The sequence below is a fragment of the Magnolia sinica genome, chromosome 9, assembly GCF_029962835.1.
Source record: "Magnolia sinica isolate HGM2019 chromosome 9, MsV1, whole genome shotgun sequence".
Lineage (NCBI taxonomy): Eukaryota > Viridiplantae > Streptophyta > Magnoliopsida > Magnoliales > Magnoliaceae > Magnolia > Magnolia sinica.
Window position 1 is genome coordinate 79,885,128 of NC_080581.1, and position 27,840 is coordinate 79,912,967.

General features: G+C 39.1%; 1 protein-coding gene and 1 long non-coding RNA gene across 26 annotated transcripts in view; one reads left to right on the top strand and one right to left on the bottom strand.

Annotated features, from left to right (window-relative positions):
• LOC131255805 (uncharacterized) overlaps positions 1-27,840 on the top strand; it is a 149,275-nt gene that overhangs the window by 119,559 nt on the left and 1,876 nt on the right. For 10 of the 25 annotated variants that reach the window (XR_009176458.1, XR_009176459.1, XR_009176460.1 and 7 more), the window contains one exon: positions 26,262-26,354. The exons of 2 other annotated variants lie outside the window; for them this stretch is intronic. Coding sequence is in view for 3 of the 23 variants with exons in the window: in XM_058256656.1 (XP_058112639.1) it covers positions 22,775-22,855; positions 23,303-23,376 (155 nt within the window). In the remaining 20 variants the exon portion in view is untranslated. Of the gene's footprint in view, positions 1-22,774; positions 22,856-23,302; positions 24,774-24,803; positions 24,890-25,143; positions 25,173-25,839; positions 25,904-26,035; positions 26,112-26,261; positions 26,355-27,840 lie in introns of those variants that run through there. 13 more of the 25 variants (XR_009176456.1, XM_058256666.1, XM_058256667.1 and 10 more) reach the window with 10 other exon arrangements.
• LOC131255808 (uncharacterized) overlaps positions 1-27,840 on the bottom strand; it is a 66,771-nt gene that overhangs the window by 37,820 nt on the left and 1,111 nt on the right. The window lies entirely within an intron of this gene.

Below are 27,840 nucleotides of genomic sequence, written 5' to 3' on the forward strand. Positions count from 1 at the left end.
TTTTAGTCAAACAGGACAAGTGTTTTTAACGGAAACACTGGAAGGATTTCATTTATGTGAACGTAGAAGTGGTGCTGCTTCTCACGAGAGTTAGAGTTATCTCAGGATCGTTCATGAAACAGGATAAACACATGACCATTAAAAGTGCTAAGCGAGATTATGAAGGAATACCTAATGCAGGAGATATTATGTGTGTGGTATTTTCGGTTATATCATATAGGAATTACTGCTTCAATGTTGCGGCAACTAGAAATTTTGAAATAACTTTAAAATATTAACAGTAAGGAAAGATTCAAATCGTAAGATATCTTTCTTTATGCATAATAACTGTTATTATTCTGGCAGATTTTTCATTGTTTTAAAAAATCAGTGAGAGATTGTTGAAAATCAATGGTTTTTCAAAATAAAAAATAAAAAATTCAAAATTTTCAAAATTTCAGGATTTTCTCGCCAAAACGCTTTTTGAAAATTTTGAATTAAAAAAGTGCGGTGTGTGCTTTATCCCACATCGAAAATGGTTGAATTCTTTTTGTGGTTTATATAAGATGTTGTGAAGAGTATTCTTACTTGGAGCTTTACGCACTGGAACACACGCACGCACGCGCGTGCGCGCTCGCACTCGAGCTCGGGCTTGGGCACGGGCATGGGCGTGAGCGTGGGCGAGGGCGTGGACAATGAGGTAGTGCGGCTGTAGTGGCACTAGATGGTGCACTTTGTACTTCGCATGTGCGCATCGCGTCGCAGAGTGGTCGCTCCCTCATGACCTTACGCAAACCGGCGCGAGAGGGTGCGACCTCGGTGCGATGGGTCTAGTGTGATGAATCCGGTCAGAGCCTTAAGGTAGTATGGATCTGAAATGGCATGTGGCTTTATACTAAGAACGGTCGGATCTTAAATCCGAAACGTTCAGCAGTTTCAGAAAACGGCTCTATGCCTTAAAAGCCAAACGGTCTTAAAATGGACAGACCATGATGATCCAACGATCAGATCCTTTTATCCGACAACCAGAAATGTCTTTGATTAATGGACAACGGCTAGAAACGTTTTTCAAACATTCTGGACCATTGATAGCAGCCTAGCAATGATCCACTACCTGATGCTTATATAAACTGGACCATTCCAGTCCGTTTTCATCATCTTAATGCACTCCTCTTTCCTATCAAATCAGATACAATCCATAAGCTTCATTCTAAAATACTTAAAATATCTCCACTGTCTGAATCTGCCAGAAGAAATCTACTGCGTTAAAATTGTTCCCAGTGGACCTATCGTGATTGCTACGCGCTGGATCCAGAAGACTTGTCTTATCCTGGAAGCAATTCGCCTGTAACCCATCAGCAGTTGATAAGGGGGCGAATCACGCTTTAAGGACAACGTATTTATACATGATTCCACCTAATGAAACATTTGATCTGCAATTTTTTTAATATATATTTTCAGTGTTTACAAAATAATATTTACAACATTTCTTTAGTAGGACATACTCTACTAAACAAAACGACAGCTTCCAAAACGGGATGCGTATGGGATACTGTCGTACTGTCAGGTTGAGTAGATAGAATCGCTACTGAAGTGATGTTGCCAAATTCTATGGGCCCACCATGATGTATGTGTTGTAGCCACACCGTCCATACATTTAGAGAGATAATTTTAGCGCATTTTTCCAAAGAATGAGCTAGATCCAAGGCTATGGTGGACCCCACAACAGAAAATAGTGGGGAGAGTGATTCCCACCGTTGAAACCTTTCGAAGGTTCACCATGATGTTTATTTGAGATCCAACCTGTTCATGTGTTAACACAGACATGAAAGAAGGGAAAACATAAATATTAGCTTGATCCAAAACTTTTGTGGCCGTTAGAACTTTTTAATGGTGGACATCACTCTCACCACTGTTTTCTATGGTGGGATCATCTCGATCTTTGGATAATGCCCTAATATGATCTTTCCAAATGGATGGACTGTGTGGATACAAAACATACATCATGGTTGGGTTCACAGAACTTCGTGACGTCACTTCTCCTCAACCTGTAAGTAGCTAATCCGCGTCCAAACGAAACGAGGGTAAATCCATCAGCGTAAAAAGGGTCTTTTCGATGTGAGGTCGCATGCGCATCTGTGCGATGGTTATTTGCGTGCGTTTAAATACCTGACTCACATAAGTGTTAATATTATGGAAGTGTAAGTTTGGGATCCACAGCATTGTTTGTATTCCATCTAATCCACACATCAGATGAATCCCACGATAATAATCAAACGCCCCAAAAATCAAGTTTATTCGTATCATTATGTGGCCACACCATGGAAAGTAATGAAAATCTATCCAAAAATTTCTAATTCTAGACATAATGTTTAGATCGGCATTGCTTCCCAACTTCTTAGTGGGGCAACCGTCTTGGACGGGTTAGATTCGATCGGCATTATCCTACAAATAGAATGGTAAGCTATTTATGTATGTGTGTGTGTGTAAGACGTTGCTGAGGATCAGCCTAAAGAAAACGGACGCGAGTTGCCTCCGCCCCTGGCCCACCCAAGGCTGCTGTGGTCGGAAGCCAATGGAGCCCACGGAGATATTAATGAGAAATCCACCCTGTCCATCAGTTTCTCCGTCTCACTTTGGCATACGAACCAAAGAATGAGGTAGACCAAAAACTCGAATGAACCACGCTATAAAAAAAAAAGTGAGGATGGAACGCCTACCATCGAAATCTTTATGGGGTAAACAAATTTCGGATCAGACTAATATTTTTGCTTTTATTTCACTCAGTTAGAACGACCCTATCAACGGTTTGGATGGCATATAAACATCATGGTGGCCTGAGATGGTCGCAGCAGTAAGCACTTTCACCCTTACTGTTTCATGTAGTGTGGCCCACTTGACTCTTCAATCTATGTTACTTTTTGAATTGTGTCCATCCTAAGGAACATTTACCAAAAGCGTCAAATAAGCAAGGGTTTTGATAGAGGAAGCGGATTAAATCCTTCCCTAGCCTGGACGGACTAGGTCCAGACAGGAGATTTGTGGGCCCACTGTGATATATGGATCTTATCCACGTTGTCCATATCCATTTTGCTACTCACTTTAGGATATAACCCCAAAACTGAGGCAGATTCAAGGTTAAGGCTTGAATGGAAAAGACTGCATAGCATCCATCATAGGTCAGTTTGAATGGAGTATATCCTGAAAAGTTATACATTAATCATGGGATCTTAAAATGGACGGCCCTAAGTTATTTAGTCACAGCTCCAATTGGGTGAGTGTGATTTTTGGGCTATGCTCCTTTCACAAGAGGGACTCATGTATAGTGAATAAGCCGCCACTACCACATGAAATGGTACTGTCTAGTTTGAACCAAAAGAAGATAAACATTAAATTGTCCATAACTTTTGATCCATGTATTATTATGAAATGCATAACCTATTAATCTTTAGTGCAATGGACTACCTAAGGTCAACCGACCCAGTTAGTAAGTCATGTTAAAAAACGTACAATTTTAGCTCAAAAATACGATTTTGGAGAAAAATTATTATTTTTAATAATTCTGCTTTTTGTGGTATTTTTTTATTTTTAGAGTTTTTGATTTCCGTCTTTATTTTTTAATTTGATTTTTTATAATCATACTTAGAACACTTGTAACAATAGTTTATATAGAATTTATATTTTTAAAAATTAGGCTTTAAAAGAATTTTGTTAGGATTAGAATTTTTATTAAGGTTAGAATTTTGTTATTTTTGGTAATTAAGAATTTTGGTTTAATTTTTCTTTATTAATAATGAATTTAGAAAAATAAATTATTAGACAATAGACATTTTTTAATATTAATATTCGAGTTTTATTTCCTTTATTGTGAATTAAAAAAATTATTTTGTGGATTCAAAGTTCATACCATGTAGAGGAGATGGTGTTGCCTCTCCACTTTCCCATGTCATTTCTTGCATCAGTTAGTATCAGAGTGAAGCTTTTTCTTGTTTTGATGGATAATATCTTCATTCAAAGCTTTCCTGTGGAAGAATTGGCAAGCCATTTAAGAATTGTAGGCATTAATCGACCATTTGACGAGAGCTTTAAGATAGACCCCATATTTGTAATGATAAGCAACATAATATTAGCAATGGAACTTTCTATCATCATCTTCATGGTGTGACACCAATGGTAAATCGCAAGCCATCATGTGATAGTGGTGAATCATAGACCACCACTTTGATCGTGAGAAAATTGTAAATGTCTAAGGACAAAATATATCTCCAGTAGCACGACATCTTTCAAATGAGGTACATTATCAAGCAAAGGGTTTGCGATATGCTCATAGATGTCAGAAACAGTGAAATTTTGTGTTGAATATTACAATGAAGACAAAAAAAAAAAACCCCTCTAAGTATACAATTGGTTGGAATAAGGAGATAAACGAAACAAAAATAATTAAACAATGTCGTATTCCTTTCTCTATTGTTAAATATTATAAAGATGAAGTAATATGTGACAAAGTCGATGTGGACGTTTATCACATGTTACTTAGTCAACCATGACGGTACTATGTTAATGCTATGCATAAAGGCCAAGATAATATATTTATTTTTGTTAAAGATGGTAGAAAGAGATTATCCTCATTCCTATATGAATAGAGAACAAGCCCAAGACTTCTAAAGTGGAGACGCAATCTCTTACAATTGAACATAATTTCATTAAACAATTTGAAGGAACGGGAGATATAAATGCAAATTGTAAAGGAAAAGTATGTGAAGAACATGAACATCCTAAAGGATTTGAAACTAATGTTGCATGAGTTCAGGGTAATTATGCTCGATGAACTTATTAAGAAGTTATCTCTCATGTGAGATATACAAAACAACATTGTTCTTGTCCAAAGACAAGTTTGCCTAATTACTCACATTATCAGAAAGAATACCAAAACTTACAAACACAAGTGGAGGAACTGATCCATAAAGTTCAAGTCAATGAGAGCATGGGTATATATGATGTGCCAGCTCAAGAGTCTAATGCGGTGTACAAGTAAAAGCCTAATAAACATTGGTACTAAAAGTTGTTTGAGTATCATGAGACAAGTCTCTTGAGTAACTCAATAATGAATTTTTTTCAAGTGAATGGAGTCTGATGTAGGCCGTGGGACGGATATATTCATAGCATGGTTGGACCAAAAGAAGGTGAACCGTAAATTGACCATAACGTTTGATTCGGGTATCATTACGGAATGCACAACCTATCAATCTTTACCGTAATGGGCCATTTACAGTCAACTGACCCACTATGTAGGTCATATCAATCCGTCTATCATGAAAACACACAGTTCCAACAACAACAACAACAACAACAACAACAACAAAAAAGAGAGATTTTAGGAAATTTTTTCTATTTTTAGTAATTTCAATTATTATATTTTTTTATTTTTAAGTTTTAGATTTCCATCTTTTTTAGAAGTTATTTGTAATCATGCTTAAATTCTTCCAACAAAAGTTTATATAAATTTTTTAGTTTTAAAAATTAATCTTTAAAAGAGTTTTGTTAGAATTAGGACTTTTATTAGTGTTTAAATTTTACTATTTTTTGTAATTACAAATTTTAGTTTATTTTTTCTTTATTAATGGTATAATTGAGAAAAATAGACAATTAGACTATACATTATTCGATAAAATATTTGATTTTTTTTTTTTCTTTTTTCAGTGGATTTCAAAATTTTCCTCATATATTCAAAGTTTTTATCAACCGTGGAAGACTATGATCTTTCTCTCCTTAACCCTTTTTGCTCCTCTGTGTCATAATTGCCTACTGATATAATACATGGACTGAATATTTTACCGTTTATATGGCTTTATTAGTGGTATCTTTGAGCCTCACAGTGACTGGAGCAGTCATAAATATCCTCTACACGCATGACAATCCTAAATTCTCTCTTCGTGTCCTACCGATGGATTCCCAAAATCCTAATCTCTCTCATCGTTTCCTACCAATGGACTCCCAACAAGAGAAATACAGCAATCGCCCACATTCAAATGCAAAAGGTCATAATATTGACCGTTGGGATATTCTAATCTGATAAATTCATGCAACATAAAATGCGAATGGTTGGTATTTGATGATCAGGTCCATTCATCACCTGGGGCCCACCATAAAAATTGCTGGGCGGGACCATTCTTCAGGTGGTCATGCATTAGAAGAATGGGCTAGTACAAGAAACTTCCCAAATTGTGTACCACCTAATGAGTGGCTAGCCTGATTTTGGTCCAAGATATAATTACGGTGGGCCCGACCAGATGAAATTCCAGAGCATGACAACTTCACCACGTACGCACGGGTGGAGTAATCACCTCTTCATTTTCTCCTAAGTTGCGGCTATGCATAGTATCATCAAATCCTCTGTTTGTAGAAGGCCCAACGGTTGGGTGATCCGGACTGATGATCTGATTCAGCCCCACGATGCGAGGAGCATGATGCAAATATCTCTTCATTTACACAATCCTAATCCTTCAGTTGGTAGCCTGCAACAAAGAGATAAAAGAAAAAGAAATACAGCAATGGTTTACTTTAACTGAAAAAAGGCCCAAAATTGGATGGCCAAGATCTACCAAAGTTGGTGAGCCACGGTCGACCTACAGTCGGCCCATCACATGAATAGTATGGCTCTCTGAGCCATGGTCCCAACATACCCCTGCATATTGTGTTATCAGCTTGAGCAAGTGGTTCGCACCTCCATGATCAAACGGTCACCACATTGAGCTTTGCCAAGCCCACACTCGTACGTGTAAAAGGCAGGTCATGAACATTAGTCGTAGGGTGGATAACATGTGCAATAGCAAAGCCGTCCATCAGGTAGGTATGACCTTGTAGATATTCTGGCCCATTCGGCAGGGGGTCCACAAGTTAGAAACAATTCAATGGATAAGAAAACTTCAGACTATTTTTCTCATCTGCACATGAATAATGAATAGTACTAGTTTTTAGGTCCCAGAACTGAATGTTGGTGTGGCATAAAATGGTTGGATTTGGATTTCCAATCATCATCACAGTGGGCTCTATAAAAATCAAAATTGCCACTCTCTATCTTATCTGTTTTCCTTTGATAGGGCCACTTGAATAATGGTCAGCTTAGTCTTTTAGTCCTAGGCCTAACATGAGATTAGGCACCTGATAAATGGAGTGGGTTTCACATAAACATCGTAGGCCCGTAAAAAATAAGGGTAAACAGTAAACGTCCCTGCCCAACTATTAAAAAACAGAGATCTGACTAATATATTTAAAAGAAGTAATATTTCATGAAGGGCACCTTTATTTTTTAGGCACTCATTATGATGGGTATGTTAGATCCACTCCGACCATTAGATGTGTATTTACATATTAGTTCTAGGTCCAAAACATTAGGCTGAACCTTAACTGAGGCAGACCACATCAAAGGAAACAATTGGCAAGAGAGAAGTCCCCTTTTATTTTTAGATGGTGAGAATTACGTGAAATCCACTCTAACTATTAGATATCACACCAATTTATGCCTGAGGCACTAAAATCAGCAGGTGAGGATATACTACGGGAAATAGTTTATAAGGTGAGTGTTGTTGTATATACTTATTCCAATCATGTAGTTCACTTGAATCTTAGAGAGGAATGATTTATGGACTATAGGTCTAACCTGAGGTGATGTACCTGATGGTTTGAGGTGAAATTTTTTTCTTACACGGACAGACACCAGAATGGGTAGTCGAACCTATGACCTGAGTGTTGAAACTCTTGTGAGTCTACCACTAAGCCATGAATAAGGACCCATCCAAGGTGGATTTAACATAAACATCACTGTGTCCAACAATCGAGCCGCTACCCAACCACGCCCTCTTTGCTTGCCCCTCCCATCTGGCTCCAAATCTAAGGGAAGGCACTCCAATGGGGTAGCTTATGGAAAACCTTTTTGAAAAGAGTACTGGGATGCAAATTTCATATTAAGCATGTAGATTGGTTTTGTAAAATTCTCTTATTATTTAAGAAAATTTTCTAAAACCTGTATACTTAATATGAAATTTATAAAAGACTATAGTTAGAAAAGGTTTTAAAAAAGCCTTCTCATTAATCAATCTAATTATCATTCCACTATCATTAACCTGCCTTACCAGCAAATTGGTGGGTGGGCCCCACCGTGATGTTTATGTAAAACTCACCTCATCCACAATGTGCACCACCCCATGTTAGGCCAAGAATCCAAAAATTAGCTCCATTCACCCCATGTTAGGCCAAGAACCCAAAAATTAGCTCCATCAGTTAATCCGGTGGGCCAAATGATAGGAAACAATATATAAGACAATGCTTCTCCTCTAAACTATTTCCATTAGTGTGGTTCATGTAAATCATGCATAGGTATGATATTTTTTCCACGTACATTAATTTTTGTGCAGAATATAATGGTTGGAGTGGATTTAAATAATTATCATGGTGAGCTATATAAAAATCAAGCGTCAACATTTCTAGGATAACCATTTCCTTTGGTGTCACCCAGGATCAATCCTATCTGTATGTCTTTAGGCCTAATATTGGACTAAATATCTAATGGTTGGAGTAGATTTGGAGTAGATCTTACATAAACACCATGGTGGGTCTGTTAAAACCAATAGTGAAATCCCATACAATTCTTCCTCTTAAAGAATCTATCCGTACCATTAAAGAGGGATGCCGGGACTTGATTTTTAGTGAGGCTCATGGTGATGTTTACAAGAGATCCACTCTGACCATTAGATGTGTAATCCCAGTTTAGGTTTAAAGCCAAAACATCATATTAGCTCGTAATTTAGGTGGGCCATGCCAATGAAAACAGTTGGTGGATAGACGTTCACCCTTGATTTTTTTAGGGACCCATATGGTGACTATACAAAATCTACTTCATCCATTAGATACCACATAAAAATTCAGGACAAGGGCATAAAAATCAGCCCATCTGCAATTCAGGTGGCCATACCAACCCTTGATTTTATGACAAATACACTCATCCCTTTTCAAATTTAGTAATGCAGGAACAAAATTGTACCATTGTCTTAGAGAAATGGTCCAGTGCCCTCACAACAATATAAGTTACAGTGCCCCTAGTTGGATTCGGATACTTGGAAAGTCAATGAGTTACGATGCCCCTAGTTGGATTTGGATAATTGGAAAGTCAGATTTGGATACTTGGAAAGTCAATGCATTGATCTAAACTGTTCAGGATACTTGGAAAGTCAATGCATTGATCTAAACTGTTCATTAACTATACTTTTTGCATGGTAGTCCATGAAATGTGTTCTGAACTAACAGACAGTTTAGATTGATTGATCGGGCTATCCAAGTGAATCCGTGCAACTAGCTGCACTATGAGTTAAGAGGTGACAATGGGCTGGGTTCGGGCCAGGTCAGACTAAGCCCTGGTGCCCAACATTTAGACATAAGGCCTAGGCCTAGTCTGAACCCAGCATGGGCCTAACACAGCAGGTGGAAGCCGGAGCGGGAAAAAAAATTGAGCCAACCCTGCCCATGACAAGTCCATTTAGGAACCGTTTGGAACCGTGTGATACGTAGCTTATCTTGGTTTCTTCTCGAAGTATGTAGCATGTTTTGTAAACACCGTACTTTAGCCAAAAACGCAGAAAGTCATGGTTGGTTTTCAGCAACCCAAGTATTTATCTCTCAAGTATGCTTCGTCCTCCATGTATTCACACTACAAGAAAAAGACGCAGAGCCGTCGGTTGGGGTTACCCTTTGCCGGCAGCCAGTTTTACCGGCTGCCAGTAAAGTGGCCGATAGAAAAGAAAAAAAAGGACGCCCTAATTCATTTGGCTCGCCCGATCGACTCTCTCTCTTTTCTCCGGAGATCGCAATCCTCATCCCTTCTCGCTCTCACCATCTCCTTCTCTCTCGCAACCTCACGACCACAACTCTCTCTCTCGGCAGCGGCAGTGGTATTCTCCCCTTCCTTTTCTCTGTCTTCTTCTTCTTCTTTTTCTAATATGTGTTCCAATTTGAAAATCTCTAATTGGGGATTTTTGAAATTCCAAATCCCTAATTGGGGCTTTTTGAAATTTCAATCCCTAATTGGTATTTCTGATTTTGTAATCCCTTATTTCTGGAGGACTTCAATCCCAGATTGGGATTTTGTATGGTTGATTATCATTTACTGTGTCTGGATGTGAGGAACTCGAAATTGAAAATCCCTGATTAGGTTGTTTTTTTGTTCTCATCATGGATAATGGATTGCTTGTGATTCTAACGAATCACTTTCAACAGATGATCCTAACCATCCATCCATGGCATACAACTTAGATAAAAGATGGTCATAAAAAAACAGACGGCTAGCTTTCAGGTGGATAGGATCATCTGACTGGTGTGATTCTTTCATGGTGTCCCATACGTTGTAAGTTTGTAACTATATGGACAATCCAGATTCATTCCTTGAAGACAGTTGCCTAAGCAGAAATTGTTGATGGCACCGTATGATGGACCAACCTTTGATGTGGATTGTTCTCTGTGTGGGTCCACCTGAGACTAGGGGCCTGTTTGGATGCCTGTTACTTTTTTAAGTTGTAAGAAGGTTACATGTAACTTATTTACAGGTAAAAGAAAGTTACAAGTAATCCTGTTTGGATGTAAGTTGTAACTTACTTACAGGTAACTTACTTTTTGTGTTTGGATAACTTGTAACTTTATTACAGGTAATAAGTTGCATATTCACTCTAAGTAGATCTTGAAATAGGGAATCGTTGAAAAATCAGACTAACACGTAAAAAAGATTGGATAAAATCATTCCATTTTATTAAGCCCATGTAAATGAATAGTTTGGTTGATTCTTAGGTTAAACAAATCAACAGGTGGGCCATAACATTGGGCTCACGTTTTCGAAATGCTTGTAATGTAGGAAAAAAAACTTGAAGTAAGATATCCAGGCAAAAATTTCCCATAGGAGTGACTCTTGTTGGCAAGGATGGGTTAAAGAGATATCACAAGCATAGGAAGCTGCTTCTACCAAATTCTGCATTAGCAGTTAAACTCTCAAAGTGGGACATTATTAAAATGGACCAATATCAAGGGACTATTTAAAACCAGATATCTTAACCCTTCAATGTACCGTCAATTTCTCACCATTTGACAACAGGCAAGAATCCGGATGCAAATGGAACTTGGGACTGTTTGAAACTGGATATGTTAACAATGCAATGGGCACTCAATTTCAAAACACCTGAGGACGTGCAGGAATCTCAATGCAAATAGCAATTGGGAGTGTTTAAAAAACCACAAGCTAAAACAGATTTGGGACCTACTTGGGCACAAGTTGCACTGACCAACAAGCCCCACTTATACAAAATGAACAATGGAATGGCATTGATATAAATTCTATACATTATGTCACCACTGTTTCATGTGGTGTGGTCCCACTATGATGTAAAACAGATTTGGGCCCCACTATGATGTATTTGTTTTATCCACACCATCTATCCATTATTCTAAATCATTTTAAGTCATCATCCCAAGGAGTGAAACAAACATTACAGTGGCCCAAGGAGTTTTTTAATGGTGGACTTTCAATCATTACTATTTTGTGTGGTGTGGTCCACCTGAGATTTAGATATGCCTCATTTTTGGAATCAAGCCCTAAAATGATCCAAAATAATAAATGGACGGCATGGATAAAAAAAAAAAAAAAAAAAAAAAATACAAGATGGTGGACCCCATAGACCGTTGGACATTACCTACACCTCTAGCCAAACTGCCTCCGTCAAAGCCGATAGAAAAAATAAAAGAAAGAAAGAAAGAAAGAAAGAAAGGAAAGGAAAACCAAATAAAAAAAAAAAAAGAAGGAAAGAAAGAAAGGGGTTTTCTAACCCTGCTGAAGCTGGATCGGAGAGGGAGAAGGAGACTGGGAGAGGAAGAAGGAGACTGAGAGAGGGAAACGGAGGCTGAGAGAGGGAGATGGAGACATTGGAGAGGGATGCTGTGATTCTTTCAAAAATTTTCATTTCAAAATTTCCAACCGTTACCTGTTTTGATACAGGTAACTTGAAAAACGACTCAAGTGCCTGTATTATTTTCGCCTCTCCTGTAAAAAAGTCATAGGTTGAGAGAAAGTTACCTGTGACTTTCCTCCTCCAAACACTAACTGTAACAAAGTCACCTGTAACTTTGTTACATTTTAGAAAAGTTACAGGCATCCAAACAGGCCCTAGAGTCCTTACATTTTTGGGTGGTACCGTAAAGCGAGCTCGAAATAAAAGAACAGTAAAGAAAAAAGGAATGACGAACTTGGTCACACAACACATATAGCAACATAGGCTAGGGGGTTTCAATGGTGCGGGTTTAAATCCCCACGATTTTTCTATTGTGGGGTTTACTCACTAGACTCCGAAGTGTTTCAACGATAGAGATTCTATCCTCATTGTTTTTTAGTAGTGCGGCCCACTTAATTAGCTTAGATGGCAATCACATTACAGTGGATCCCAGCTGTGGGCTCCATTTCGAAGGCTATGGTGGTGGGCATCACATAAATAGGAAAACGGATGGATCTGACAGGTGGGCCATCAGGGCATGTGCAATGGTGGGTGTCATTTGATGGAAAATGTGAATTCCTCAAAATTATAGTGGGTCCCACTGTCCCACGTGGTTAGATCCACACTCAAAAGGATCTGACAAAAGGAGTGGAAAGTGATGATCTAACACATATGGCAGGGTGGTACTTCAAAGAGAGTTTTCAGTGGTAGATGCTTGGTCACCACCGTAAGATGGTGGGCCCCATGTCTGAGATTTAAATCTGCCACAGTTTGGGCCTGAAAATGGGTGGACGATGTGAGCATTGCATACATCAGTGGGGTCCACAAACTGGTGGCCCACTAGTGATACATTAAGTTAGTGTTAGTGCTCACATCAACTGCTTCTATATACCCAGCAACAGGTTGGGTTGCAAATATTAACAACCTTCAGTGTGACCAACAAAAACAAAGAAAATAATTTGCTTTTGGAAGAAAAAATAATAATAAAACAGACTGAAATAAATAAGGTATATTTTCTAAAAAGTTACTTATTCTAATTTAATAGTCAAACTAACTTAATTAAGAAAAGTAACTTAATGATTTACATTAGTTAAAAAAGTTATTTATTTGGTAGTATCTAAATGAGCCCTTAATGTCCTTTCGATCTAAATGATGGTTTAAAAATACATGTTTGCTTCTCCACAACATGAAAATAGTACCTGCACTAGAGCCAAACAACAACAATAAAATGTAGCACTTCACTTCCGTTGGATTTTGCTTTTATCATGCTCAATATTTTAGGACCTAAACCTAAGTTCATCCAACCATCAATTCAATCAGTTGAACCCTTGTTGAATGATTTCACTCAGAAAACTTTCCTATCTTAGAATCGTTAAATAGAAGCGTTTGGCAATAATTTACTCCTAACATTTGTACTTTGGGTGTCAGGTTTACGAGCAGAGGTCATGGTTTTGACTATTGATAAGTCTAATTTTCATTTCCATGAGTAAACAAATGACCTAATTGAATTAGGTTTACAATGATCTAGCCTATTTTGGTGGACATTTCGATCCAAGCTAATCTAGCCATTCTGTTTGGTCCAATATTAATGATGAATGGTGCAAATGGGTGGGTCTGCAGGATTTGACTGTTTACGCGATCTTGAGACCTCCATGCAAAGCTGAAAATGGATAATCTACATCCAAAGGTCTACCTAACTACTATCAAGCAGAGAGGATCTGATCACCCCCTCTAATTCTATAGTTAAGATAGCACCTGGATTACCGTGAATGGCTTTGATTGTCCAAAAGTGGGCCATATGGACAAACTGAGGATAAACTCTCCTCCCTCTTTTATCCTTTTTTGGGAATTTTTTGAGAGGAATTGCATGAAGGATAGATTCCCTTTTTTTTTTTTTTTTTTTAAAAAAAAAAAAAAAAATTTATGGAGGGGCAGAAGGGATTAGATTAGGCATGAATTACCCTATCTCATTGGATATCTCTTGATCCCAAATGTGTCTTTGATCCTCATATATATATATATATATATATATATATATATATATATATATATATATATATGGAAATGGTACTATGAGGTCGACCTCATGGGTACTTCCCATGAGGTCGAGCAGTGTGAGCCCCACTGTTATGTGTGTTGAACATCTACGCTGTGCATACGATGGATCCCCTTTAGTTTAAGGTATATCCCAAAAATCAGCCGTATATGGAATTTAGGTGGGCCATACCATCTAAAACCATGTGAGGACATGCCTAAAACATATAAAATCACTTGGTGGGGCCTACCTTAGTTTTGGATGCGGAAGAAACTTGGTTTGACCCCTCATCTAAGTGGGACACACACAATGGATGGGATGGATTTGTGAATCACATCTCAATAGGCCTAATAAAGTATTATGAATGTTTTAATGGGAAAATAACCTGTCTCAACCGTTGTATGTGGTGTGACCCACCCAAGTCATGCATGGAATTGATTTTTAAGCTCGTGGCCCACCATGGAATGGTGCATCTGATTGATGGGGTAGATGTTTGACACGCATCACCGTGGGGCCCACACAGCTCGACCTCTTAGTACCATCTCTCTCTCTCTCTCTCTCTCTCTCTCTCTCTCTCTCTATATATATATATATATATATATATATAGAGGTGGGCATCAGACCGAGTCGGATCGGATTGGCCGATTTGGTCCGAAATCTAGCTGGGCTGACCCGAACCCGACCCGATCTGGGACCGAGTCCGGCACATACGACTCGATCCGATCCGACATACGGTTGGCCTGAACCGAACCGAGTCCGACTCGGTCAAGGAAACCGAGTCGTATCGGGTTGGGTGTGATTTGGATCAACTTTTTTAACGGTGAAAATCATTATCCTTGTTGCTATTTTTGGTGTGGTCCATTTGAGCTTTAGATATGATTCATTTTTTTCCAAATGATCCAAAATGATCAAGAAAAATGGATAAACGGTATGGATATAATAAATACATCATGTGGGGCCCATGTAACGATGATTTCATTTGAGCCGTTCGTACAAGTCGGAGCTCGAGGCGTTATAGCTATCAACGTGCTGTGCACGGCAACTGTAATGTGTTGTGCACGCTTTGACGATAACAAGTTTTGTAGGTTCAGGCTATAAATCATATCATGGGATATGTGTTATATCCAAACCGTCCATCCATTTGGCGAACTCGTTTTAAGGCTAGAGACAAAAAATAAGATAGATCTGACTATCAAGTGGACCACACTGGAAAAATCTCAGCTGCTATTTGTGGTGTGGTCCAGATGATCTTTGGATATGATTTATTTTTTGGATAATACTCCATAATGATCTCTAAAACTATATGAACGGTGTAGATATAATAAATACATCACTGTGGGGCTCATATAACTTTGATCTCCTTTGTGACCCAAAAAAGAAGCAAATCATTCCATATAAATGGTACCGTGTAACAAGAGAAGCTCTGTTTCTTGTTTTCCGCTAGGAACAAATTGAAACATGTGAGGTCTTTCTGCATAACAAATGGTAAACAATGTTGAAACTAGACCAAGGAAGATGATCATGTAGTGATAAAGATGATGCAAGTATATCATTGACGTAGGGGAGGACGTGAGGTCGAGCACCGTCTTCCTCAAGAGGATAACTATTCCGAATCCACGGAACTTCTCTGGACTCCTCACAGAGACTTCTCGAATCCACGAGGAAAGAAAGCAGAAAATAGAAATAAATTCTAATAAATTTGAAATTGATTAATGAATAATTAAAAACGAGTTCACAACCCTTTAAATAAGGGTATCAAGCAATGGGAAAGAAATCATAATCAAACTACAACTCAAACTCCTAGAATCCGCGGCTTACTATAAATAGTAAACTTACTATTTATAGACGGTCGTGATGTCTACTAGTGCGCAAGGTTTTCGGCCAAAAATAGTAAGTGCCCTATTTGGCTTCACCAAACCATTCTCCTAATTATTCTAAACTCTTTTCACGTTGGGCGCAACTCCTAAAGCCCGACGGATGAAGAGTTATAATCAAACTAAAACTTACTATTTATAGTAAAAACAAAATTAAAACAGGGAAACGACCGTCGATCAAGGGGTTTTTCGCAATTGTGGGCTGCGCAACCCGGCGTAGCGGGGTTGGTTGGCTAAAGTAGCTCGTTCTACCCCAAAATCATATATTTTACGTCAGATAACTCATTTCGGATTGCAAGATACGCCCGATCTAAGGTTCGATGGTCCAAATCACTTCTGTCGTCGGCCGGGCCTTTTTTGATCCATCTTGGCCATGAAACTGTCCGCGACCCGCTCTACATCAGTCCCCTCCACTTCAAAAGAACTCGTCCTCGATTTCTCATCGTGCGCTGGTTCATGATACTCGGTCAGGTCCGCGACGTTGAAAGTCCGTGAGATTGCCATGTCATCTGGAAGATCAACAACATAAGCGTTGTCATTGATCTTTTGGATTATTGGTACTGGTCCAATCTTTTTATTCTTCAACTTGTTGTACGTTCCGGTCGGAAATCGTTCTTTGCGCAGATGGATCATTACTTAGTCACCCACCTCGAACACTTTTTGTCGCCGATGCTTGTCGGTTTGTTCCTTGTATTTTTCGTTCGAGGGATGTAGCTTGGTTTGTACTTTCGCATGAATGCTCATGATCTTGTCAGTCATATGTTCCGCTGCAATGCTCATGCCTGGGAGCTTGGGTAGAGGGACTAAGTCTAGTGTGTGGCGAGGTACTCGTCCATAAATAACTTGGAACGGGGATTTCCCTGTTGAGTGGTTCACCATGTTGTTGAATGCAAACTCCGCTTGAGACAAGGCCAAATCCTACTGCTTCGGTTTTTCTCCTGAAATACATCGAAGGAGGTTTTCAAACGTGCGATTCACAACCTCAGTTTGACCGTCAGTCTGTGGGTGGTAGGCGCTGCTGAACTGAAGTCGTGTATCGAATCGACTCCACAAAGTCCGCCAAAAGTGGCTTATGAACTTCGTGTCACGGTCAGAAGTAATAGTCTTGGGAACCTCGTGTAGCCGCATAATTTCTCTGAAGAATAGATTCGCCACGTGTTGCATCGAGAGTCTTCTTGCATGGAATAAAGTGCACCATCTTGGAGAAACGATCCACTACCATGAACACCGAATCCATGCCGCGTTGTGTTCGTGGGAGACCAAGCACGAAGTCCATAGATAAATCCTCCCAAGGGCCGTCAGGCACGGGTAACGGAGTGTAAAGGCCCATATTATGAGATTGCCCCTTAGAGGTCTGACAAATATAACAACGTTGGACTGCCTTTCCCACATCACGTATCAATTGCGGCCAGTAATACCGTTCTTCCATAAGAGCTCGCGTTTTGTCTCGCCCAAGGTGTCCACTGAGGCCACCTCCATGTAGCTCTTGGATTATCTGTTCCCTTAGCGAACTGTTTGGGATGCACAGTCGATTTCCCTTGAAAAGGAATCCGTCTTGCATATGTAAGTCGCCGAGGTGACCTTCTTGGCATCTAGCCCATGTGTCCTTGAAGTCGTCGTCATCGACATATATGTCTTTGAGGCGCTCGAACCCGACAACCTCATTACTCATAGTGACTAACAAAGTTGCACGGCGATTCAGTGCATCAGCTACTTTGTTTTGTTGCCTTGACTTATGTTTTAGTACGAACGTGAATTCCTGGAAAAATGAGATCCATCTAGCATGCACACGGTTAATGTTAGCTTGACTATTAATGAATTTGAGAGCTTGATGGTCCGTGTAAAGTATGAATTCCCTTTGAATCAAATAATGTCACCAGTGCCGCAGTGCCTGGACCACCGCGTATAACTCGATCTCATATGTAGACCACTTCTTACGTGCATCGCTAAGTTTCTCGCTGTAGAAGGCTACCGGCTACCTTCTTGAGACCAAACTCCCCCAATTCCGACATATGAGGCATCACATTCGACTTCAAACAGTTTGTCGAAGTTGGGAAGTACAAGAACCGGGGTCGTGGATAATCTGTGCTTGATTTCGGCAAAGCTCATGTCGGCTTCGTCAGTCCACTGAAACTGTCATTTTTTCATGCAATCTGTGATTGGTGACACAATGGTACTGAAATTTTTCACAAACCGACGATAGAATGTCGCCAGTCCATGAAAACTTCGCACTTCATGAATATTTGTAGGAACCGGCAATTCTCTGATTGCCTTCACCTTTTCTTCATCCACTCGAATGCCCGTGGATGTGACGAAAAAATCCAGAAACAATAGGCTATCAGTCATGAAGCTGCACTTTTTTAAATTAAGGTACAGTTTATTTTTAGTGAGCACTTGAAGGACCTTCTTGAGGTGTTCCATATGGGTGGTTTCGTCTTGATTGTATATCAAAATATCATCGAAGTAAACCACAACGAACCGCCTAATAAAAGGTTTCAGAACTTGGTTCATCAATCTCATAAATGTGCTAGGCGCATTCGAAAGACCGAAGGGCATGACCATCTATTCGTATAATCCTTCCTTGGTCTTAAAGGCTGTTTTCCACTCATCACCTGACCGTATTCGAATCTGATGGTAGCCGCTCCTCAGGTCCAATTTAGAGAATATTTTTGCACCTCTAGCATGTCCAGCATATCGTCCAACCGTGGTATAGGAAACCTGTATTTTATGGTGATTTTGTTGATGGCTCCATTGTCGACACACATGCGCCAACTCCCATCTTTCTTTGGAGTTAATAGAGCTGGTACAGCACATGGACTCATGCTCTCTCGAATAAGACTCTTACGGATCAACTCCTCTACTTGTCCCTGCAGAATCTCGCACTCATTCGGACTCATTCAATAATGGGGACGATTCGGTAAACTGGACCCAGGGACAAAGTCGATATGGTGTTGGATATCCCGCATGGGGGGTAATCCATCGGGAAGGTCATCGGGCCAGATTTCTTTGAATTCATGTAGCAGGGGCCTTAGTCTTTCAGGGATGTTGGTAGGCTCGAGTTCTTCCCCCTTTACAATTAATACATAAGTCTGTCCTGTTTCCTTTGATTCTTCCACGAAGTTCCGTATGGTTAAGAGAAAACGGCCATCCACTTTAGAAGTTTCAGGTGGTCCCTCTGGATCCATAGGGGCCAATATGGTCTTCCGGCCGTCCTTGACGAAGATATATATGTTATCTTGCCCTTTATGAGTGGCGTCACGGTCAGATTGCCAGGGCCGACCGAGTAGTATGTGACATGCTTCCATGTCAACCACATCGCATACTACTTCATCCTTATAATGTTTGCCAATTGAAAAGGATATGGTGTACCGTTCAGTTACCTTTGTTTCGCTTACCTTCTTGATCCAACCGATTGTATATGGAGAGGGATGACGCTCCGTTTTCAATTACAATTTTCCCACCATGACCTTGGAGATGATGTTCTCGCTGTTCCCACTGTCAATGATCCCGTCACAAACCTTTCAATTCACCGTACACCTAGTGTGGAAGATGTTATGCCGCTGTGGATGCACTTCTTTTCTTGGCGCATATAATAGTCGCCTCACGACGAGCGACTCACCGTAATCTTGCTGAATCCAACCTGAATCATCTGCCTTGTCATCGGTGGTATACTCCTGTTATTCAATATCTGGATCTTCATAAGCATTATCAGCACTACCATCATTGATGGCGAGGTTTGTCACTTTTCGCTAGGGACAAGTATTTGATAGGTGGCCCGGTTGGCCACAACGATGGCAGTTATCGGGCCTTGGTCGAGCATAGGGGTTCGGGATTCTACTTGAACCAGCAGTAGTCGATACGCCCCTTTGGGGTCTAGCTTGCCCGCTTCCCTGATCTCTGTTCTCAAACGTAGGAGGTTGAGTGCGTGCTCCTACGGGCTCCTTCCCCATAGGCTGTGCAGTTCCCTAGGGTAGACCTACCACAGGGATCCTTGCAGTAGGATAGGTCCGTGTGTTAGGACGTTCAAGTTGCGCTTCTGCCCCAGTAGCCAACTTGATCGCATCATTCATCGTCCAGACGGACTGCATCTGGACCCGATCCTGGATAGCCATACACAATCCACCATTGAATCGGGTGACTTGCTGCGATTCAGTCTCGATCAAATCGTTACGGGCCGCCAAGCAGTAAAATTCTTCTGCGTATTCTCTCACCGACCGACTACCCTGTCGACAATTTTGGTATTGTTGGAATAATACTTGATCGTAATCGCTAGGGAGGAATCGGGCACGTAGTAGCTGCTTTATTCGCTGCCAGGTGCGGATTGGTGCTTTCGTCTGCCTGGTTCGCGCGAGTTGCAGTTGTTCCCACCAAGCTGAAGCTTCTCCCTTTAACTTGTAGGCCACAAGCTTGACCTTTGCTTCAGGGATGTCCATATAGTCGAAAAACCGCTCAACTTCAGAAAGCCTATCATGGAAATCCTCAATGTGTAATTGGCCATTGAAGCTAGGAATATCAACCCTCATCTTGAATTCTCGATCCGTTCGATCTACTCGATCGCCGCCATGTCTGGGGTGTTGGAAGATTATGTCGTCGATTTCCTCCTCACTGGAGCCCCATTCCTCAGGAATGACCCTTAGATGCACTGCCGGTACTATCCTGCGATCATGGCGATTAATTGGGGGTGGAGGATTGCCACCAGGAATACGGAGTTACCTTAGGTTTTCCGCCAAGAGATCCGCTATGCAGTCGATGGAAGCCTGCAGCCCTTGCATGGCTTATTGATTCTCTCGTTGCGCTACTTCGAAAGCTGCCGCCGTTAAAGGTAAATTCTCTGGAACAACGCCCATGGGATTGTTGCCCGACCCGTCGTTAGAAGCCATCAATCCGAGGAGAAACCTCGCTCTGATACCAAACTGACGCAGGGGAGGACGTGAGGTCGAGCACCGTCTTCCTCAAGAGGATAACTATTCCGAATCCACGGAACTTCTCTAGACTCCTCACAGAGACTTCTCGAATCCATGAGGAAAGAAAGCAGAAAATAGAAATAAATTCTAATAAATTTGAAATTGATTAATGAATAATTAAAAACGAGTTCACAACCCGTTAAATAAGGGTATCAAGCAGTGGGAAAGAAATCATAATCAAACTACAACTCAAACTCCTAGAATCCGCGACTTACTATAAATAGTAAACTTACTATTTATAGACGGTCGTGATGTCTACTAGTGCGCAAGGTTTTCGGCCAAAAATAGTAAGTGTCCAATTTGGCTTCACTAGACTGTTCTCCTAATTATTCTAAACTCTTTTCACGTTGGGCGCAACTCCTAAAGCCCGACGGATGAAGAGTTATAATCAAACTAAAACTTACTATTTATAGTAAAAACAAAATTAAAACAGGGAAACGACCGTCGATCAAGGGCTTTTTTGCAATTCCGGGCTGCGCAACCCGGCGTAGCGGGGTTGGTTGGCTAAAGTAGCTCGTTCTACCCCAAAATCATATATTTTACGTCAGATAACTCATTCCGGATTGCGAGATACGCCCGATCTAAGGTTCGATGGTCCAGATCACTTCTGTCGTCGGCCGGGCCTTTTCTGATCCATCTTGGCCATGAAACTGTCAGCGACCCGCTCTACATCAATCATGTAATTAGCAATTTGGCAACTGAATAAAATTGTTTATGGAACACAAAGTCTCATTTGCTAAAAGACTATAATTGTCCAAAGAAAATAAATAGTCTTGCAAGTCTGCACCATTCAAATGCTAACTGATACTGCAGTAGAATTATAAAACACATGCAGCTTTGTTAGATAATATGTACTACAGGGAAGGTGGAAGAGAGTCAATCATCTGCACAAAACTTATTCTACTCACAACTATAGAGTCATTCTAAACCTCCTTGAGTTGTGGATGTCTTATGGTTAGTTTACAATATTCATGGAAATGTGACATCATTTTGTTATTCATGGCTAAACCAAGAAATCTCGCATCAAATCCTTTTTCATGAGTCTCATGATCTTGCTCTTTAAGCTGTAGAAACACAGATAGATTTAGATATAGACAATCTACAATAATTGAATCATTCAGAAAAACTGGAGTACCCAACTCAGATGCTTGGATATTTGCATAAGGTATCCACTACACAGAGACTTGGAATTCTAATTCAAATGGGGTTTTGAACTCCTGACATAGTTTTGTTCAACCATTGTTTCTTTTTTCTTTTTTCTTTTCTTTTTTTCTTCTCCTCTTCTTCTTCTTCTTCTTCTTCTTCTTCTTTTGACAAGATTGCTCACTCCATTCAGAAACTGCATCTGCTAATGAGGCACCTTATATGATTTTTTTAATGTACTTAGATGATGCATGGTTTGTTTTAAGATTAAAATAAGTGGTTGTTTTAAGTTATCAAATTTGAAGAAAAAAGTCGAACTTGTGTACTAGTTGCTATTTTCTATGGACTGTTTTGTTTTGTTTATCATCTCCTCACTTTATGCAATGGATTAAAGGAGCTGTTGGTTTTATGAATTTTCCTTTTTCTTTTAACTTTAAGCATGAACTCTTGCAAAAATTGCATGAACCTGCAGCTGCCGTCTCCTCTAAAATTTCGGTGCACCCAAGAATAATCTAGGGTCATCTACTGAGTGTTTTATGTGTGCAGATGGTGCCTTTTATTGCAAATATTATCTTCTTCTTTTTTCCCCTCTATTACTCAGCCTGTGTACATCTTGTGCATGACCCTGCCTATGATTGATAAATGCAGTTCGTATCTTGGTTTCTGATTGCATGTCTTATTTAGTTGGGAATCATTTCGCAAAGAATCATGGCTTAGATCTACACAAGCGTGTATTCAAACAGGCCATTGATGCAGGTCTTAAAGTCCGGTTATGTAAAAGTGGAGAAGCTTATGAATGTCGAACGATACTCCCATGTGATGCACATCAGCTCCATGGTGAGGTCTTTTGCTTTCAGTCATAAATGGATGGAATATAGAACTTAGACAAAGTTCTAAAGTCTTACATATTACTTCTACGTGCTGTATCAACCACTTGAAATTCTTGATACCTATTGGCTAATATGATATGAATTTGTCAATAATCTGCTGACCTCTACCAAAATAAAAGGTTTTGGATCTTCCAATCTGATGGAGATTTGTGGACATCCTCCATCTACAGTTCGGGCTCTAATCCTTTTATTTTCAATTTCATCTTCTCTATGATTCTGGAAAGTTGCATTCCCATAGCTTTTATCATGATTCATGACAACGAACCTTGAGCGAGCAAGCAAGCTCCAATTCAAATACCTTATGATATGTCATTGAAGCTTTTGACATTGGATGTGTACTGTTTGGTGGCTATTGGCTCAAAGCCTGGTAGAAAATTCAAGTCTTTTTTTGCAGGTTACGGGGGAGTTATTGGATCATGTAACTATTTGGGATGTTGGAACATAATCTATTGTTGCAATTTGATGTAGACCAGTGTATTTGGAAAAGTTGCACCAGTCCTCTTTCTAGACCAGTGTATTTGGATGTAAGCTATTGCAGATTGCAATTTGTTATTGGTTGTGCCTAACAGATGAAATTCATTTCTCTGGCCTAATGATCACAATCTACGAAGGGAAACAACTTTTTGAATTTTCTTTTTATTTTTTATTTTCCAAAAAAATCCAATTAGATTATTGTTTCATGTACTTGAAGCATTACTATCATTACTTATTAACTTAAGCATCAGAAACAGAAAAATGAATGAGAATGTCTTATTAACATTATATTTGAGTATTGGTGCAACTCTTGTGACAATGTGCTTGCAGTCTGTAGTGCTAAATCCTCATCCTCTGTTTGTTGCAACTTAAAAGCAGTCCATGGGGATCCGTATGTGCCGATGAACACAGGACTTGCATGTCATCGACGCTGGTTGTGTATCACCTTTGTATTCTTTTTTACAAAAGAGTTACCAAAGATGCACACTTGATGTTTTTAGGATTTGGTTCATGAGGGAGAAGAAGTATCTTTTCCGTCATAGTTATTGCTAAGTTTGTGATAAAAACTTTCTTTGTTTTGTAACAATTGATGATGAAGCTGCACGACAGTAGGTGTGTTGTCAGCTCTGCAGATTTTGCATGTTCCCTGTTCTGTATAGCCTTTGGTTTGCTCATTTAAAATGTGGTGCTATATTTTGGTTTCGTAGGTTAGTTTGAGAAAAGTGTTCACAATCAACAATTAATGTGATTTTGGGAGAAGAAAACAGCCTTTTGAGTAATTCTTAACTGATTTGCCTGAAGCTGGTGCTTCCCTGATGCACCATAACCGTTGCATGGTTACTACACCCCACGCATCACGTATTGTTATAAAGATTAAGCTTTCCACTAAAGTTGAAATACCACTTTCTCACGTAAAGTAACCTGGAGCATTTCTTGAAAGTCTGAAAAACAATGAATCTCCTTTAAAGTCTCCCAAAGTTTAGTATTCACCTAATTAGGATAAAACTCCCACATTCCTACATAAGGTTATCAACACCAAACATTTACCATATTTGTATTTTTCTAAAATCAGTTTAAATATCATTTCCAAACACAGGTTTCAGGAAATACAAAACCAACCATCCTTACAAAAGTCCTAGAATATGGGTGTATGATCCTTATAGCCTAACCGGAAAAGAACAATCTGTAAGTCCAAACAAAGGGACTCTGTAAGACCTTGTAAGCATGTGACAGGAGTAAAAGTATGTTCTGTCAACTAAAATTTTGAATAAGGCGATATTTATGTTATATATTTGTATTTGGACCAACATGGCAAATTCTTTTGACAATATGCCGCGAAACAAAACTGATCCATCAACCAAACTGTAGTGTTAAAATATCTAATTTTTCTTCCCTTGTATTTGTATGCTTTTCCATTCCAGGAAACTTCGAAGAACATATTGGAAATTGGATATCCAAGAGATGACACTGGATATGAAAATTCACCTCGATCAGAGTATATTGACCTTGTATTGTTGTGGACGATTTGCAAAAAACAACACTTCACAATTGCCCGATGCAAAAATGAAGAAATTTACAAAAGATGCTATCAAATTCAAAATGGATGACAGTATGTGGATTCATAATTTTCACACTATCCTTCGCATTTATGTTTGAATTGAAATAAGCATAAAGTTTGAAGTTTACTGTTTTTTCTTTGGTTTTTCTGTGAATGAAGCATACCTTCAATGTCATGATATTTCCTTTCCTGGCTTTTTGCAGCTGCTGAACTGTATGACTTTGATGATGAGTGTACATGTTGATTTCCCTAATTTTGATATTTGAAGATGGGCACTATGAGTTGCTGCTAATGTATTTAATTCTTTCATAAGTTCTGCTTATTGATTTATTGCCTAAAAAAATGTATCCCCACCCCCAATCATTTCCCTTCATCTCTGAAACCCTCACAGGGAGCTTCTGATTCCCATCGATCTCTCTGTCCAAATAATCGGATCAATGTAAAATGGAGAAAATTGATCTCTTCTGCTTCTTCTGGATTATGCAGATTTGTCGTCCGTTCGCAGAACCGATCCGATGATAGCAACTTCAGAACACTTGGATTTAAGATGGATGGATGGGATGGAAGTTGGATCAAGTTGGTTGGGAGAAGCATTTTTGGTTTTGCTACTGCAGTTGCCGCTATGATTGCCATCAGCTGCGATTTCTTGGGCCTCACAGAGACTCTCACCATCGCTTTCCCTGCTTCTCATGGAGAGCTTGATCGGCCGCCTCGTGAATAGGATCGAGAGGGCCTATACGGTCCTTGGCGACAACGCCCTGCTAACTCTTTGGGAAGCCCTTCCATTTGTCGCCGTCGTCGGTGGACAGGTTTGTCTCTCAATCTGTTTCCATATACTTCAGCTTCATTTTTGTTGAGTTATGTGGTTTATACTTTGATGTTATTTCATTTGATTGCAGAATTCTGCAAAATCATCGATTTTGGAGAGCATCGTCTGGCGGGATTTTCTTCATAGGGGATCTGGTTGGAGTTTTGAATTTTTTATTCTTTTACTTTTATTTTTTATTTTTTATTTTTTTTATTTTGAGTTTTTTCTATGGTGGATCTTGTGGTATTCTTAAAGGGATTGTCACATGTCGGCCTTTGGTTCTGCAGCTGCACAAGACAGACAAAGGACAGACAGAGCATGTTGAGTTTCTTCACTCGCCAAAGAGGAGGTTTTCAGGTTTAGGTAAATCTTGTTTTTCCATTGTTTCGTAGATTTGATGTTTGATTTATGGGTCTTTTTTGCCCCGAAATCTCCCCTACATTGTCGCCGCTTCTTGATTTTATTTTCATCTTGAATTCTCTCAATTCTAACTCGATGAGTACACGCATACAGCAACAAACATCTTCAAGTAGGCAGAGGGACTGTAAAGGTGAAATAATTACTCTCTACTGCTATTGATCCGAATTGTTTTTTTAATGAAATAAGGTATTTCCACCAAGCTCTTTTTTTAATAATTATTTAATAAGTAGGTTGATTAGATTGTTGAATGAATACATGGATATGAAAAACTAACATTGAATCATGAGGAAATGGAAAACTACAAATTTCATCAGTTACTCTGCTCTACTTTCTAGTCCATGAATTTGTTTTTGTTTTTGATTTTTTATTTTTTGTGAAATTCGATACGGTGGTTGATGAAGGATTTATTTAGTTATATATATGATGAATTCTGCCCCTTTTTCTCAATAATCAAGAAAATTAGAATTCCTCAAAAAATCATTTTCACTTGAAGGTATTCAACTCGGATCTGTTCGCAAGCACAAATTGGGTTAACTTTGTACATGAGTCTGTCCCTCATTCTGGGATCTTTTGTTGCAAACTTCTTTGGAAAGTAGAAATTAGCTATTGTTTCTAGCTTTTGATGCATTGATGATATATATATATATATATATATATATATATATATATATATATATATATATATATATATATATATATATATATATATATATATGGAATGTGATTGTAGGATGTTCATTTCCAATATATTAACTGTAAGTTGCAGCTATCTTTGTTATCTACTAAAAATTTTCAGTAAAACTATTCTTATTCAATGTATAGAATGTGATATTTCTAACCAAAAACAATTGAGGCAATAACTTACAATGCATTTTGCATATTTACAAACAGCCCGTCCACAGACATATTAGTATAGAGAATGTTAAAAATTCACCCTACGAAAAAAGCAAGGAACTTGTAACATTATGGTTAAGTTGGATTTCTGCCACAATAACGATCCAGCCTCCGGTGGTGATAAACCATCGTAAATTTTAATTTTCTTTTGATATTTTTTCCCAAAAAATCCAATTTGATTCTTGTTTCATGTACTTAAAAGCATTACTAACATTACTTATTAACTTGAGCATCAGAAACAAAAAAAGAAAAAGAAAAAAAGAAAAAAAGAAAAGAAAAGAATATGAATGCCTTATTAACATTATATTTGATAGTATTTAGCAGCAACTGGCAATGAGTATTGGTGCAACTCTTGTGACAGTGTACTAGCAGTCTGTAGTGCTAAATCCTCTGTTTGTTGCAACTCAAAAGTAGTCTATGGGGATCCATATGTGCTGATGAGCACAGGACTTGCATGTCATTGTAACACTTGCTGTGCATCGCCTTTGTATTCTTTTTTTATGAAAGAGTTACCAAAGGTGCACTTGGTGTTTCTAGGATTTGGTTTATGAGGGAGAAGAAGTATCTTATCCATCATTGTTATTGCTAAGTTTGTAATAAAAACTTTCTTTGTTTTGTGACAATTGATGATGAAGCTGCACGACAGTAGGTGTGTTGTCAGCTCTGCAGATTTTACCTGTTCCCTGTTCTGCATAGCCTTTGGTTTGCTCATTTAAAATGTGGTGCTATATTTTGGTTTCGTAGGTTAGTTTGACGAAAGTATTCACAATCAACAATT